We start from the raw sequence: 16,620 nt of genomic DNA, 5'->3' as shown, positions 1-16,620 counted from the left end.
AATTCCCAGTGCCAAAAAAAAAAAAGTCCTCTCTCAGAATATAAACTAATGCCCACCTAATAAGCAAAAAGTTCTGCAATATCCAAGCTAAATTCTCTCTCATGATCACCAAAATTAAAAAGTGCATTAGAGGTGCCATCTGGGTAATACTACTTGACCAAGTTCCCAATTATACATTTTTCTTCTTCCCTAAAGTTTCTTGGGTATTTTATAACATCTTAAATTGCCTAAGTAACAATACAAGTTGCAAAGGGAAACATTTTGCTTGCAATTCTCATTCCAGCTGTAGTAACAGTCAAGATCATCAGTCATATTAAAAATATATAATTTAATTCTCAAATAATAACTTTGTTCATCTTTCTCCTAAAGTACAGAGTCAAATGAATTCAATGATGAATATATTTTGTAGCAAAGAGCAAAATGTTCTGAACAAAAGCATAAATATTATCTTTTTAGAAAAAAATACACTTGGTCCCAGAGAGGGAAAAAAGCAAGCAAGCAAGAAGAAGCATAAGGGTTGGGGGTGGGGAAGCTAAATGTTATAGAATTGCTTCCATTTACGTGAAAGTGTTCTCAGCGATTCTTGGCTGAGGGCAGAGTACCATGTATCCTAAATCAGTGCTTTGAGTGTGTTCCTCCAAAAATGCATGTTTAAATTAACAGAAACAATGAAGCAAAAATAACTATACAATAATGAGTCTAGCATTACTGAATGTATAACAATTTCATGAATAATCTATTCCCAAATTTCTAATCATCATAATATGCAGATTTTGAGTAAGTCTCTACCTCATGGACTTATTGAAAATGTTCTGTGCTTCAATGAGTTCATCCTCCCTTCCCATGAAGAGGGGACTAGTGAAGTTCACTTAGAACAGGATGCTGGGAAACTTTTCCACTTTTTCTTGTGCAATTTGAGTTTCTCTTGTAGATTCAAATACAAGCGAGAGGAAATCACTTCTTGGTTAGACAGGGACTGACCACTCAGTCAGCAATGCTGCTTAAGCTTGCTTTTGTACATCGGGAAAATACACTTCAATAAATACAGTCAGCCTGATTACCCATCCTCTCACCCCACACAACCCCCTAGTATGGCCAGAGTCTAGTCAGAGTGCATTTGGGTGTCATTCTATGGTCTCTTGACTCCTGAAGTTTCCAGAGCACTGCCCGGCATGGAGTGTGCACCAGTCCTGAGTGGCAGCTGTCTGGTTCTAAGTACTAGCGAGCCTTCTCCAGGTCTCTGGGCCTCAGTTTCCATGGGTGAAGATGGCTTTTCTTAGCTGCCTTGTGACAACTGGGTTTCACATTTCCTGAAACTAGATCTGTGGAAAGAGTCCCTGAAATTAAGAAGTGGGGTAGAGGGGAGAACATAGAAAAAAAAGATAAATTAGCCTTTTAAGTGGAGGTAGAGGAAGGAAATCCCCCGCCAGAAAAGGACATGGATTCTGGGGAACTCGTAAATAAGTGAAGGTCCTGAGATCCCCTTCACACTGTGTGCTACCAAGGACACCAACACAGGCCGCACCCAGCCCTGGGAAGTCCACTGGTACAAGGTCAAAACGGAGGGTGACGGGCAGACAAGGGGAAGGTCCATGGCTCATGCTCTAGGCTGCTTTGATTCCAGGCCCCCCTCCCACCTTGGGAGGTTTGCAGCTCAACAAGAGCAGCAGAGCATGCTGGGGGGCTGCCCACCAAGCCTCTCTCGTCCCCCAGGAAAAGCCCTCCCCTTCCCGCTTCTTACCTCTTTTGACTCTCAACTCTGAATATGGGCTTGTAGAGTTCTGGGATCTTCCGCTCAATCATTGGCCTGAGGTTCTCTTTCAGCTTGTTATAGTTCTTTTTGAGTTCTTGCTGATACTCCCTCTGGTCTGCCGTGATGAGACGCTTGTTTTTCTCTACTGCCTCGCCACATCTGAGATGGAAATATCAGAGTGGGAGAAAAAAATGAGGTTTTATTTCATAAGAAATTTAGGGGTGATGTCAGTGTTGTACATTTCTTGAGTACCTCTAAGAGTGTTTGTAAACCTGGAGGCCTACCAGGATTCTGTGTGGAGCTCTTTAAAATGCAGATTTCTGGGCCCCACTTCAGACTTCATGAATCAGACGGTTTGAAGGATAACATCCAGGAAACTGTGTTTTGGGGAAGTTGCCCAGGGGTATCAAGGACTCCTGAGTCAGAACTGTGAACCTCTGCCTTGATATGTGGTAAAGGCTATGCAAGGAGTTTTATATACATTACAGGTTTAATTTTCTCTGAAGCTCAGAACATGTTAAGATGCCTGCCCAAGATGGCATTGTGAGGAACTGTGGGTAGAACCTGCTAGGCTTATTAAAAAAAACTCGGTGTGCTGGGTGTGGGGGCACATGCCTATAATCCCAGCAAGTGTGGAGGCTGAGGCAGGAGGATGGCAAGTTTGAGGCCAGCCTCAGCAACTTAGCCAGGCCCTCAGCTTCTTAGAGAGACTCTGTCTCAAAAAATAAAAAGGGCTTGGAATATAGCTCAGTGGTAAAGCACCCTGTGTTTTCAATCTCCAGTACCAAACATAAAATAAAATAAAAGAGAGTGAAAAAAAGAAAGAAGAATAGAAATTGAAATTATAGGCTTGCATCACATATGGGTATGAGTTATAAATTCCCATTCCTTCCTTATGAATGTTCCAAAGTGAGAAATTGTGGTACAAAACAAACAAACAAACCTGTGATTACTGAAATCCCTCAGCCTCTGAAACCTATGTGAAGTTACACTGGAGGAACACTTTCTCGATCAGGGTGCATGAGCTACCAATGGAAAGAGTGACTCCTGCCAAAGATGAGCTCATAATAGAAAATTATAATGAGGAAAATTATAATATGAGGAAACTAACCAGGATGGGAGAATGCACAGACATGGCAAAGAGAATTAGCCCAATAAGAATTAGAGATAATAGAAACCAGCGGCCACCATCTTGGAGAGCTGAAGTAACCACCGCCACTCTCCGACAGATTGCAACAATAAAACAGGTGCGTGTTACTCAGCTCATCTCCCATACAGTGGGGAATTCGCATAAAATCTCTCCTAGGCTCTCCGGGGGAGGGATTATCAGAGCAAGCCTGCATAAAGACGCAGGGAAAACTAGAGACACCCGACCTTCAACTCCCCCTCCCACGAGGGGGAAAAACGAAACCTGTATTGCCAGCGCGGGGGGAGGGGCAAGCGGAAAAAATCAAAACAATAGAGTGCGGGGGGGGGGGGGGGGGGGGGGGGGGGGGTTTCTCAGTAGCCACCCTCCACGCCCAACAAATGGCAGGCCCAGAGTACAGTTTGAACTGCCGAGAGGCATCAATCAGGGGAAATCTGGTCTAGCAGGAGAAACCAGGACTAGCAGAAGAAACCAGGGGACTAGAGGCCAGGCCCTCGCGACTGGGTGGCTGGAGTCCGCCCCCCGCCGGCGACCGACCATGCGACTGGGCAGCTAGAGATTGCCCGCCCACCAGCAACAGCCGGCCCATTGCCCCGTGACTGGGAAGCTGGGGACCGCCCGCCCACCTGCGACAGCCGGCCCATTGCCCCTGCGACTGGGCGGCTAGATATGCCCGCCCACCAGCGACAGCAGGCCTGTTGCCGCTGTGACTGGGCGGCTGGAGACTGCACGCCCACCGGCGACAGCCAGCCCGCTGCCCGTGCGACTAGGCGGCTGAAGACCGCACGCCCACCGGCGACCGATCATCCGCCGGCTGCCTGCACGACTGGGTGGCTGGAAACCGCCCGCCCGCTGGCGACCGACCCTGCGACTGGGCGGCTAGAGATCACCCGCCTGCCAGCGACAGCCCACCCGCTGTCCATGTGACTGGGTGGCTGGAGACCGCCTGCCAGCCGGCGACCAATCACCCACTGGCTGCTTGCGCAACTGGGCGGCTGGAGTCCGCCCGCCTGCTGGCGACCGATTGCCCACTGGCTGCCAGCGTGACTGGGCGGCTGGAGACCGCCCGGCCCCCGGCGTCCGGGAGCTGAAACAACCAGAGACAGTCCAGTCCCACCCCTCCATTTGGACACCCCATTAAGGAGCCTGGGGCCCACCATAGCAGGGAGGTGACGTCACTGGAGCTCGGCCGTCGGAATTCCTTCTCAGCGGAATCCACTTTAGCAAGCATAGTCTACCAACACAAAGGAGAGATAACAGAGATATAAAAAAACCAAAACAAATGTATAGAAGAGAGCAGAAACACAGCAAACAAATAGAACTGGAAAGTAGTGTGAACATCATGAAAAAACAAGGGAAAAAAGGAGTACAAACAATGCAGGACAACTTAAATCTACAGGAGGACCTAGAAGCATCAGAAACAGGGATAGGGAAAGAACTCAAGGCATACCTAACTCAGATGGAAAGGAATATTAGAGAAGACATGAGACAGCAAGTCCAAGCAATAAAAGTATATTTTGAAAATGAATTAAACAAACAAATTCAAATGGCAAAGAACGAGCTTTACCAGGAGATAGAGATCTTAAAAAAAAATCAAACAGTAATCCTAGAAATGCAGGAAACTATAAACCAAATTAAAAACTCAAACGAGAATATTACAAATAGACTAGATCAAGTAGAAGTCAGAACATCAGATAATGAAGACAAAGTTTATCAACTTGAAAAGAATATAGTCAACACAGAAAAGATGCTTAAATCCCACGAGCAATCTATTCAAGAGATATGGGATGTCATAAAAAAACCAAATCTGAGAGTAATAGGGATAGAAGAAGGCACAGAGAATCAAACCAAAGGAATGGACAACCTATTAACCGAAATAATTCTAGAAAACTTCCCAGAGATGAAAGATGGAATGGATTGCCAAATCCTGGAAGCCTACAGGACCCCAAACATTGAAAACCGTAATAGACCAACTCCAAGACATATAATTATGAAGATAGCCAACATACAGAACAAGGAGAGAATATTAAAAGCTACGAGAGAAAGGAGGCAGATTACATTCAGGGGTAAACCAATTAGGTTAACGACTGATTTTTCATCACAGACTTTGAAAGCGAGAAGATCCTGGAACGATGTATTTCAAACGCTGAAAAATAATGGATTCCAAAAAAGAATACTGTATCCAGCAAAATTAAGCTTCAGATTTGACAATGAAATTAAAATCTTTCACAATAAACAAAAGCTAAAAGAATTCGCAGCCAGAAAACCAGCACTGCAAAGCATTTTGAGCAAAATACTATAAGAAGAGGAACTGAAAGATAGTGCCCAAAACTAACAGCAGGAGGTATCTCAGTAAAGGGGGAGGAAAATAACCCAAAAGTAAAAACTAGCCAAACTAAAATAAATAAATAAATAAACATGACTGGAAGTACAAATCATATTTCAATTGTAACCTTAAATGTTAATGGCCTAAACTCACCAATCAAGAGACATAGGCTAGTAACCTGGATCAAAAAAATAAATCCAACAATACGCTGCCTTTAGGAGACTCATATGATAGGAAAAGATATACACAGGCTGAAGGTAAAAGGTTGGGAAAAATCATATCACTCACATGGTCCTCGGAAGCAAGCAGGAGTGGCCATACTCATAAAGAATAAAATCAACTTCAAACCTAAGTTAATCAAAAGGGATGAAGAAGGACACTATATACTGTTAAAAGGAACCATCCACCAATAAGACATAACAATTATCAATTTGTATGCACCAAACAATGGAGCTGCAACGTTCATAAAACAAACTCTCCTCAAGTTCAAGAGTCAAATAGACTACAACACAATAATTATGGGTGACTTCAACATACCGCTCTCACCATTAGACAGATCCTCTAGACAAAAGCTGAATAAAGAAACTATTGAAATCAATAGCACAATCAATAACCTAGACTTAACCGACATATATAGAATATATCAACCATCATCAAGTGGATACACGTTCTTCTCAGAAGCACATGGATCCTACTCAAAGATAGACCATATATTATGCCATAGGGCAACTCTTAGTAAATATAAAGGTGTGGAGATAATACCATGCACCATATCTGATCATAATGGAATGAAGCTGGAAATCAATGATAAAAGAAGGAAGGAAAAATCCTACATCACATGGAAAATGAACAATATGTTACTGAATGATCAATGGGTTACAGAAGACATAAATGAGGAGATAAAAAAAATTCTTAGAGACAAATGACAATACAGACACAACATACCGGAATCTATGGGACACAATGAAAGCAGTTTTAAGAGGGAAATTCATTTCTTGGAGTTCTTTCCTCAAAAAAAGAAAAAACCAACAAATAAATGAACTCATACTACACCTCAAAAACCTAGAAAAGGAAGAGCAAAATAACAGCAAATGTAGTAGAAGACAAGAAATAATTAAAATTAGAGCAGAAATCAACGAAATTGAAACAAAAAAAAACCATTGAAAAATTTGAAAAAACTAAAAGTTGGTTCTTTGAAAAAATAAATAAGATCGACAGGCCCTTAGCCATGCTAACGAAGAGAAGAAGAGAGAGAACTCAAATTACTAACATACGGGATGAAAAAGGCAATATCACAACAGACACTACAGAAATATAGAAGATAATTAGAAAGTATTTTGAAACCCTATATTCCAATAAAATAGAAGATAGTGAAGATATGGATAAATTTCTTAAGTCATACGATCTGCCCAGATTGAGTCAGGAAGACACACACAATTTAAACAGACCAATAACAGAGGAAGAAATTGAAGAAGCCATCAAAAGACTACCAACCAAAAAAAGCCCTGGACCGGATGGGTATACAGCAGAGTTTTACAAAACCTTCAAAGAAGAATTAATACCAATACTTTTCAAGCTATTTCAAGAAATAGAAAAAGAAGGAGCTCTTCCAAATTCATTCTATGAGGCCAACATCACCCTGATCCCGAAACCAGACAAAGACACTTCAAAGAAAGAAAACTACAGACCAATATCTCTAATGAACTTGGATGCAAAAATTCTCAATAAAATCCTGGCGAATCGAATACAAAAGCATATCAAAAAAATTGTGCACCATGATCAAGTAGGATTCATCCCTGGGATGCAAGGCTGGTTCAATATTCGGAAATCAATAAATACTATTCACCACATCAATAAACATAAAGACAAGAACCATATGATCATCTCGATAGATGCAGAAAAAGCATTTGACAAAGTACAGCACCCCTTTATGTTCAAAACACTAGAAAAACTAGGGATAACAGGAACTTACCTCAACATTGTAAAAGCTATATATGCTAAACCTCAGGCTAGCATCATCCTAAATGGAGAAAAACTGAAGGCATTCCCTCTAAAATCTGGAACAAGACAGGGATGCCCTCTCTCACCACTTCTATTCAATTTAGTTCTTGAAATACTAGCCAGAGCAATTAGACAGACAAAAGAAATTAAAGGCATAAAAATAGGAAAAGAAGAACTTAAATTATCGCTATTTGCGGGTGACATGATAATATATTTAACAGACCCAAAAGGGTCTACAAAGAAACTGCTAGAGTTAATAAATGAATTCAGCAAAGTGGCAGGATATAAAATCAACATGCATAAATCAAAGGCATTCCTGTATATCAGCAACAAAACTTCTGAAATGGAAATGAGGAAAACCACTCTATTCACAATATCCTCAAAGAAAATAAAATACTTGGGAATCAACCTAACAAAAGAGGTGAAAGATTTATTCAATGAAAACTACAGAATCCTAAAGAGAGAGATAGAAGAAGATCTTAGAAGATGGAAAAATGTACCCTGTTCCTGGATAGGAAGAACTGACATCATCAAAATGGCGATATTACCCAAAGTTCTTTACAGGTTCAATGCAATGCCAATTAAAATCCCAATGGCATTTCTTGTAGAAATAGATAAAGCAATCATGAAATTCATATGGAAAAACAAAAGACCCAGAATAGCAAAAGCAATTCTAAGCAGGAAGTGTTAATCTGGAGGTATAGCGATACCAGAGTTCAAACTGTATTACAGAGCAATAGTAACAAAAACAGCGTGGTACTGGTACCAAAACAGGCAGGTGGACCAATGGTACAGAATAGAGGACACAGAAACCAATCCACAAAAATTACAACTTTCTTATATTTGATAAAGGGGCTAAAAGCATGCAATGGAGGAAGGATAGCATCTTCAACAAATGGTGCTGGGAAAATTGGAAATCCATATGCAACAAAATGAAACTGAATCCCTTTCTCTCGCCATGCACAAAAGTTAACTCAAAATGGATCAAGGAGCTAGATATCAAATCAGAGACACGGCGTCTGATAGAAGAAAAAGTTGGCTAAGATCTACATACTGTGGGGTCGGGCTCCAAATTCCTTAATAGGACGCCCATAGCCCAAGAGTTAATAACAAGAATAAACAAATGGGACTTACTTAAACTAAAAAGTTTTTTCTCAGCAAGAGAAACAATAAGAGAGGTAAATAGAGAGCCTACATCCTGGGAACAAATTTTTACCCCGCACACTTCAGATAGAGCCCTAATATCCAGAATATACAAAGAACTCAAAAAATTAAACAATAAGATAACAAATAACCCAATCAACAAATGGGCCAAGGACCTGAACAGACACTTCTCAGAGGAGGACATACAATCAATCAACAAGTACATGAAAAAATGCTCACCATCTCTAGCAGTCAGAGAAATGCAAATCAAAACCACCCTAAGATACCATCTCACTCCAGTAAGATTGGCAGCCATTATGAAGTCAAACAACAACAAGTGTTGGCGAGGATGTGGGGAAAAGGGTACACTTGTACACTGCTGGTGGGACTGCAAATTGGTAAGGCCAATTTGGAAAGCAGTATGGAGATACCTGGGAAAGCTGGGAATGGATCCACCATTTGACCCAGCTATCGCCCTCCTCGGACTATTCCCTGAGGATCTTAAAAGAGCGTACTATAGGGATACTGCCACATCAATGATCATAGCGGCACAATTCACAATAACTAGACAGTGTAACCAACCTAGATGCCCTTCAATAGATGAATGGATAAAAAAAATGTGGCATCTATACACAATGGAATAATATGCAGCAATAAAAAATGACAAGATCATAGAATTTGCAGGGAAATGGATGGCATTAGAGCAGATTATGCTAAGCGAAGCTAGCCAATCCTTAAAAAACAAATGCCTAATGTGTTCTTTGATATAAAGAGAGCAACTAAGAACAGAACAGGGAGGAAGAGCACGAGGAAAAGATTAACATTAAACAAAGATGAGTGGGGGGAGAGAAAGGGAGAGAGAAGGGAAAGCATATGGAAATGGTAGGAGACCCTTAATGTTATACAAAATTACATATAAGAGGATGTGAGGGGAAAGGGGGGGGGAAACAAGGGAGAGAATTGAACAACAGCAGATGAGGTAGAGAGGGATGATGGGAGGGGAGGGGAGGGGGGATAGTAGGGGAAAGGAAAGGTAGCAGAATACAACAGTCACTAATATGGCATTATGTAAAAATGTGAGTGTGTAACTGATGTGATTCTGCAATTTGTATTTGGGGTAAAAATGGGAGTTCATAACCCACTTGAGTCAAATGTATGAAAGATGATATGTCATGAGCTTTGTAATGTTTTGAACAACCAATAAAAAAAAGAATTAGAGATAATAAAAGAATGTAAAAAAACTAGTTAGCATAAAGAAATAGTGAAAGGTACAAAATCCAAGACAAAAAAAAAAAAATCAACTAGCCAAACAACAAAAAGCCCAAAACAAAACGAAACAAAAATGAAAACCCACAGGAAACCTGAAAAAAAAAAAAAAAGAGAGACTAGGAAATTTTCAAGAGAACCAAATAGAACCCCTAGATATAAGAATGAATCTCTAGCTGGTCACAGTGGTGCACGCCTGTGATCCCAGCAGGTCAGGAGGCTGAGGCAGGAGGATCAAGAGTTCAAAGCCAGCCTCGGCAACTTAGTGAGGCTCTAAGCAACTTAGTAAGACCCTGTCTCTAAATAAAATATTAAAAGGGCTGGGGACGTGGCTCAGTGGTTAAGCGCCCGTGGGTATAATACCTGGTACAGAAAGAAAGAAAGAAAGAAAGAAAGAAAGAAAGAAAGAAAGAGGAAAAAAAGATAAAATAGATAAAACCCTCAATAAACAGGTTAAAAAACAGACTAGACAAAACTAGAGAACTAATGAAATATGTGACAGATCTACAGATGTCACCAGAGAGATAGTGAGACATGAAGATGTAATGGAGAGGCCAAACCCACATCTAATAGAATCTCCAATGGAAGGGAAAATGAGGGAGAGACAATATTCAAAGAGATAATGGAAGATGATTTCTAGAGTTAAAAACAGATGAAAATCTTCTAATGAACAAAACCAGATCTATGCCTGACCCCATCACAACAAAACCGCAGAGCATTAAAGACACAGAAAAATCTTTAAAACTCATCGTGGTTGTCTGACTTGTGGATTGTTAGACTTAGTTTCCACAGTCTCCCACACAGTATGCTACTTACCAAAAAAGAAAATCATGCAATTTGAATATGATAAAGTCGTCTTGTTTTATACTGTTCTATCCAAGGGGACTTATAAATCAATAATCCCTAAAGGGACAAAGTAATGGTTGTAACTGAACTGTCATGTAATAATTAGTAATAATTCTATTTTTTTCAAATGAATGAGGTTCAATATGATCAATATTGTGATCAATATGTTGTATTTTCCTAATAATGGTATTAGATTTGGCATGCCCCAATGCTGTTACCAGATATCCCTACAAACACCAAACAAAGTTTCAGGAGGACAGTCAAAGATGAAGAAGGTGGCACACAGCTATGAGGCAAGAGAAGGCTACCTGGCCCCTGGGAAAATTAAACCTATGACCACAGCTTCATCATGGAAATAGCCTGCTACACAAGAAGGAACTGATTTAACTGAAACCAAAAGAACTCCCTTAACTGGATTTTCACCTATCTTTTAAGTATGACATTAATTGAAGCAAATTGTAGGATACCAAAGAGTTATTTATCAAAGGTTTCAGGGAAGACCTGGGAGGGAGGTTATATAGCCTTTGAATCCTGAGAAATCCATATCACCCCTTATTATTTTTTTATTGCTCCTTAACTTACAGTTATGAGCTACCACCATGTGTGAAATAAAATCAGTCTCAGGATGACTTCAAGGCCAAGGTTAGCAACACTGGCAGACTCCAAGAGGTGGGATAAGGTCTGCAGAAGGTAACTGCGAATTTGAGGATGTCTACTCTAACAAGTTTGTCAGAATTAACCCTCTGTATTCTTTGTTTGTAGTAGTAACAGCAAGCTAACATATATGATTCCTACCCTGTGTGCTAGACTGGGTTCAATGTTTTATATGCAGACAGGACTAGGGTTGAAACCAACTCTACTCATTAGCAGCATGAACCACTGACATCTTCGATTTTATCAGGATGGAAAATGGGGATAGAATCTTATATAATCTCCTAGGATTATTGGAAGAGTTAAAGAAGATGTGAGGATAAGGTAGATTCGTGCTTCCATAGAGTGGCAGAGTGTCTTTTCTAAAAATGGCCACAGGAATATACTGTCTAGAACTTTTCCCATTTCCCGCTTCAAGAGGTGGGTGATCCTGTGTGGCTGCCTCTGTGTGCAGAATGTGGTGGAAGTGATGCTGTGTGACTGGAGGAAAAGGCAACGTGGCTTCCCTCCCTCCCTCCCTATCTAGACACATGCCACAGGATTGAGCCATCTTGTGAACAGTCCAATCACCTGCAATTGCCAACTCTGGAAAGGAGGATGGGAAGGTAGAGGGAGGAGGAGCGGCTGTTGGAGTACCTCAGCACGACACCACACAGGAGAGAGGAAGCCACCTGCCACTCAAGCCCCAGCCACTGACGGCAACTGAGACACTCAGAGCAAGAACCTCCCACTAAGCCCAGAGCCACACACAACAATTACAAGTTAGTGCTGTTGTTTTCAGCTGCTAAGCTTTGGGTACTCTGTCACATGGCAACAGAGAAACATGGTGTTTTGCAATATTAATAGCTAGATTTAAAATATTGATTTTATATAGTGATATTACTTTATATTTTAACAACTTTTATAATTTGTAAAAATGTATATTTGCTATATATTTTTTCTTTTTACCATTTGGGTCATATCCTCCAGGGTCTTTTACTAAAATTAAAATAGTTTCTATTATGTTATTTTAAATCCATAAACTAAAGAAGACTATGCACTAAATTTCCCTCTTAGAGAATAGCCATATCTCTTGGGAAATGCACACAGGATCATGAAACGATGGATGGTGCAAACAATTTTGTAAAAACAGTCTTATCTGTGACATTTTCATTAGGTTCACAGACTCCTGAGCTGTGCTGCTCTCACTTAGGGATGTCCATTGAAGACACTCTGTGCTCTTCCCTTCCTTGGTATGCTCCCTGAACACAGCATTTTCTTAAAATGAATGTGCTCAGGGTTTTCCAGCTGTCACAGTCCTACAGAAGTCAGGCTGGTGGGGACTGGAAAGGGAAGCAAGTTGGTCCTCCATAAGGTGGTTCCCAACTGTCTGGGGTCACCATACAAGGAGTCAGCTGTCTCCTACAGAGAGGGTGGTCACTGGCCCTCTCTTGCCCCCTTCTTCTTTAATGCTCCTTCAGCACAGCCCAGGCATCTGCCTCCATGTGGCAAAACATTGCTAGTTGCTTTCCTATTTCCCATTCCCTCTTTTGCTTAGTAACCAAACTCCAGGAAAAGTACCCATCTGCAAAGTTCTGTTTCCTAGCCTCCCTTTCAGGTAGGCATGGCTGATGAGATACAAGATGAAATCACTTGGAAAATTTTTAAAGAGCATTTAAAATTTTTTTGAAAAAATTTCATTTCTATGCCCGTATTAGTAGTCATGACGACGGCAGCCCTAGCAGCCCAATCATGACCATCAGAATGAGTGTGCTATTCCCAGGATAGCAGGACAAAAGAATGGAGAGACCCAGGGGCTCTGATGACTGTATAAGGCCATTACACAGCTCTGTGTTGATCTCTGGCCTTATTTTATGTGAGAGAAAAATAAGTTTCTTATTTAAGTCATTCTTACTTATATTGTGTTATTAGCAACTGAATGTAATTCCTAGAGGAAGAGCAAATCATCTTAGTTAAGAGGACAGACTCTGGAGCCAGAGTGTTCAACTTCCAATCTTGCTTTGCTTCCTACTGGCTTTGTGACATTAAAACAGTTATTTCACCTCTTGGTGTCTTAGTTTCTTCATCTGTGATGTGAAGATAATACTAGAATACCCCATAAAGTAATGTTGAGATTAAATGAGTTAAAACATATCAAATGCTTAGACAGGAACTGATGGACACATAGATAAAACCCAGAACGTTCAATGTTGTTTTTAGTATTTTTGCTATTACACCCAACCCGAACCCACTTGTGCAGTATGACCATGCTGGACTCGCATCCTCGCCAACAATGGAAATTTTATATTCCAGTTCCTCTAGTTTATGGTTGGGAAACTAAGGTGCAAAGGAGGTAAGTGCCCTGTTGAGTCTCACCTACCTGTGAGAACAACTGGGCAGGACATAAACCAAAGATCCCGATGCTCTCAGGCCAGTATGTCTCATCAGCCCCTCTGTATCCTAAGGTACATTAGAGAGGCAGATGTCATGGTAGACAATCTCTATATTTCTATCAGATTGAGTCTGTTTCCTATTCAAATTGATCAGTTCCCTGTATTAATTCATTTTATCCTGACACTAACTCTGGAAGATAGCTACTATTATTTTCATTTTACATTTGGGAAAACTGAGGTAAGTTTTCCAAAGTCACACAGCTGGTTAAATGGAATGGGTATCTGGGTCTAGGCAATCTAGCACAAGTGTCCATACTCTTAACCCCAACACCACACATGCTGTCTGGGAAAGACTATCATGTCCAGCTAAAATCCAGGGCTAGGGCCTTGGTATCAAGCTGAAGCGCCTTCCTCTAGAGCCTCGATTTGTAGTCTTTTGCCTTTCTTAGATTCTTCCTGGTAACTAGCAAATCTCCACTTGGGGCCTGGTGAGAAAAAGCTGCTGAAATGAGGGGAGAACCTCATGGAGATGGGAGAAGCTCAGCAGTGGCTCCCGCTCCTCCTGCAGCTGCAGTAATATGGGATCCAGAGCTTTTGGGTAAAGAAGCATTTTTTTTTTTTTTTAATTTCTTTGGAATCTTGAACCTGAACTCTCCATGGGGAAAGCTACAGTGGATGTGAGAGTCCCATGAGCACGGCCACCTCCACGGGTTCCATCTCAGTGGCTTTCTCCACCTGCCCCCTGCATTGCCTCTCCCCTATACCCTGACCTGTCCACCCCAGCTGTCAAGGGCAGCCTGGCCCAATGTGAGGCCCATTTAAATTCTCAGTTTAAATCCTGGTTCTGCCTTTTGCTTGCTGTGTAATGCTGGGCTAATCACAAATGCCTTTCTTTGCCTCATTTCCTTTATAAAATGGTCCACGGGGATGAAATGGTATCATTGTGTGAGCACCTAGCCAAGGAAATGCTCCTTCAGCACAGCCCGGAGTCAGTCCTTGGTGTGAAAGGGGTGCACAGCTCAAGGAAGTCACTCTTCCTGTATGACCCCCTCCCTGCAGATGGGGAAGCACATGACCAAAAGCCCACAATTGTGGGGGCAGGGAGTGGACCCCAGGGCAGACAGGGAGCAGCTGTGGCCTGATTTCCTGCTGTCCCCCTGGAGCCATCTGTACCTCTTCTGGATGAGCCAGCCCAGAGGCACCTGTATGGCTGCCTCCCCAGCACAGGTGCAGCAGCCCAGTGGCCCACTGTGGGAAGGGGGCTAGGTTAGGGCTATGGGCTTGGGAAGGTGACCCCATCCTGAAAGCAAGAGGGCAGGAGGACCAAAAGCATGTCCAAGGAGGAGAGGGGAGGTGGGATAGGAGAGGAGACGAGAGACACACTGCAGCCAAAATGGAGTTTTCTCTTTAGAGTTATTGCAGGTGGGATGAGAAAGGGGGAAGTGTCGTGTGTGTGTGTGTGTGTGTGTGTGTGTGCCATGCCCACAAGCACTTTAGCTATTCCACTTGGTTTTCAGTTTTTTACCTAGTATCTTTAACCCATTAATGCAGTCTCTGTGGCCCTGGGAAAATGACAAGTCACTTATATTTTCCCAGTTGACCTGCTTCTGAGCAACCTCTCATGATAAAGATTTACTTTCCCACTAAATACTCAGCTCTTTTTCCCTTTACTTTTTTTCTTCCACCCTCACTATGTGCACTTGGCTTTCCTTGCACTACTTGGGCAAATCCCTTCTTCTTTCTCTCACAGACCCTAATTCCAGTTTAAAACCATGGCCACAACACCCTGTTTTCTGACTCAATAACTGTACCTGTGCAGTAGAGCTCTCCTGGAGAGTATCTGAAACACTGTTCTTAAGGGCACCTGTACTGCTATCTTTGATTTAAATATTAAAATAAAATTTAGCCAGGTGCAGTGGGTCACACCTGTAATCTCAGTGGCTTGGGAGGCTGAGGCAGGAAGAGTCCAAGTTCAAAGCCAGACTCAGTGACTTAGCGAGGCCCTCAGTGAGACCTTAGTGAAACCCTGTCTCAAAATAAAAAAAAAATATAAAAAGGGCTGGGAATGTGACTCAGTGGTTAAGTCCCCCGGGATTTAATCCCTGGTACAATTTTAAAAAAAATTAAATCAATTAGTCTTTATAGGAAGGAAAAATCCAGATATGTAAGAAGAAAATTTAGAAAGAGTGCAGTGCCTAAAAGGGTCTGGGTGCTTTGGGGAGCTCAAAGGGGACAGAGCTTGGCAACTCTTGGCTTCTGAGGTGTTCTCTTTTACTTCAGGGAAAGGCAGTAGAGGACAGAGGTCCCACTTGGCAGCTGTGTGAAGGACAGCAGGCCTGGCTGGAGGAGTGCTGGCTGCAGCAGGTCAGCTGCCAGCCTTCTTTGTGGCTGTGTCTGGTTCCGCTACAGCTGAGTCAGAGAGGCCACTGCCAGGTGGCAGCAGAATGAGCCACGTGGACCTGGCAAGGTCATGTTTCCGCTATGAGTTCTGCATCAGTAGGCTCACTTTGGACTCCTCAGAACTCTGGGCTTATTGATCGGCAGCCCAGGTGTATGGGAAGCTGGAGCTCACTGAAGGGGAAGTCTGAGAGCAATTCAACCCCCACTTCCCACTCCTGTCACCTCCACTCTCTAAAGCAAAGTGGTGAGATGGCAACAAATGCACTTGACAAAACAGTTATTCTGCACGTTGAACAGCTATAACTTCCTGATTGGAGTTAGAAGCAATAAAGCAGGGGTGGGGGCAGAAGAGAAGGTTTTCACATCTACTGTTTTCTTTTTCTTCTTCTCCTTTTTTTAGTGCTAGGGATTGAACCCGGAACCTTGCACAGTTCTACCACAAATCCTCATCCAGCTCTTTAAAAATTTTATTACATTTTGAGATGGGGTCTTGCTAAGTTGCTTAGGGTCTCACTGAGTTGCTGAGACTGAACTTGTAACCCTCCTGCCTCCACTTTCTGAGTAGCTAGGATTATAGGTGTGCACTACCACACCTGACTTATCTACTACTTACTAAGGGTACAATCTACATAATACCACCGTTCACCTATTTTAAGTGTAGTGTTGGTGAGTTTTAGTGAATTTATACCACCTCACCTCCCACTTTTGATCTATA

General features: G+C 42.1%; 1 protein-coding gene across 7 annotated transcripts in view; it reads right to left on the bottom strand.

Moving 5' to 3' along the window:
- Nucleotides 1-308: 308 nt before the first annotated feature.
- Nucleotides 309-16,620, bottom strand: part of Dock8 (dedicator of cytokinesis 8) — a 232,118-nt gene continuing 215,806 nt past the window's right edge. For all 7 annotated transcript variants that reach the window (XM_046459393.2, XM_046459388.2, XM_046459390.2 and 4 more), the window contains 2 exons: nucleotides 1,742-1,912; nucleotides 309-1,337 (listed from right to left, as the gene is read on the bottom strand). In XM_046459393.2, coding sequence (XP_046315349.1) covers nucleotides 1,277-1,337; nucleotides 1,742-1,912 — 232 coding nt within the window. In that variant the 3' untranslated portion in view covers nucleotides 309-1,276. The remainder of the gene's footprint in view (nucleotides 1,338-1,741; nucleotides 1,913-16,620) is intronic.

This window comes from Marmota monax, unplaced genomic scaffold (assembly GCF_021218885.2).
Source record: "Marmota monax isolate L192 unplaced genomic scaffold, Marmota_monax_Labrador192_F-V1.1 WCK01_AAM20220418_F8-fsc00059, whole genome shotgun sequence".
Taxonomy (NCBI): Eukaryota; Metazoa; Chordata; class Mammalia; order Rodentia; family Sciuridae; genus Marmota; species Marmota monax.
This window is presented reverse-complemented; position numbering and strand designations above follow the sequence as displayed.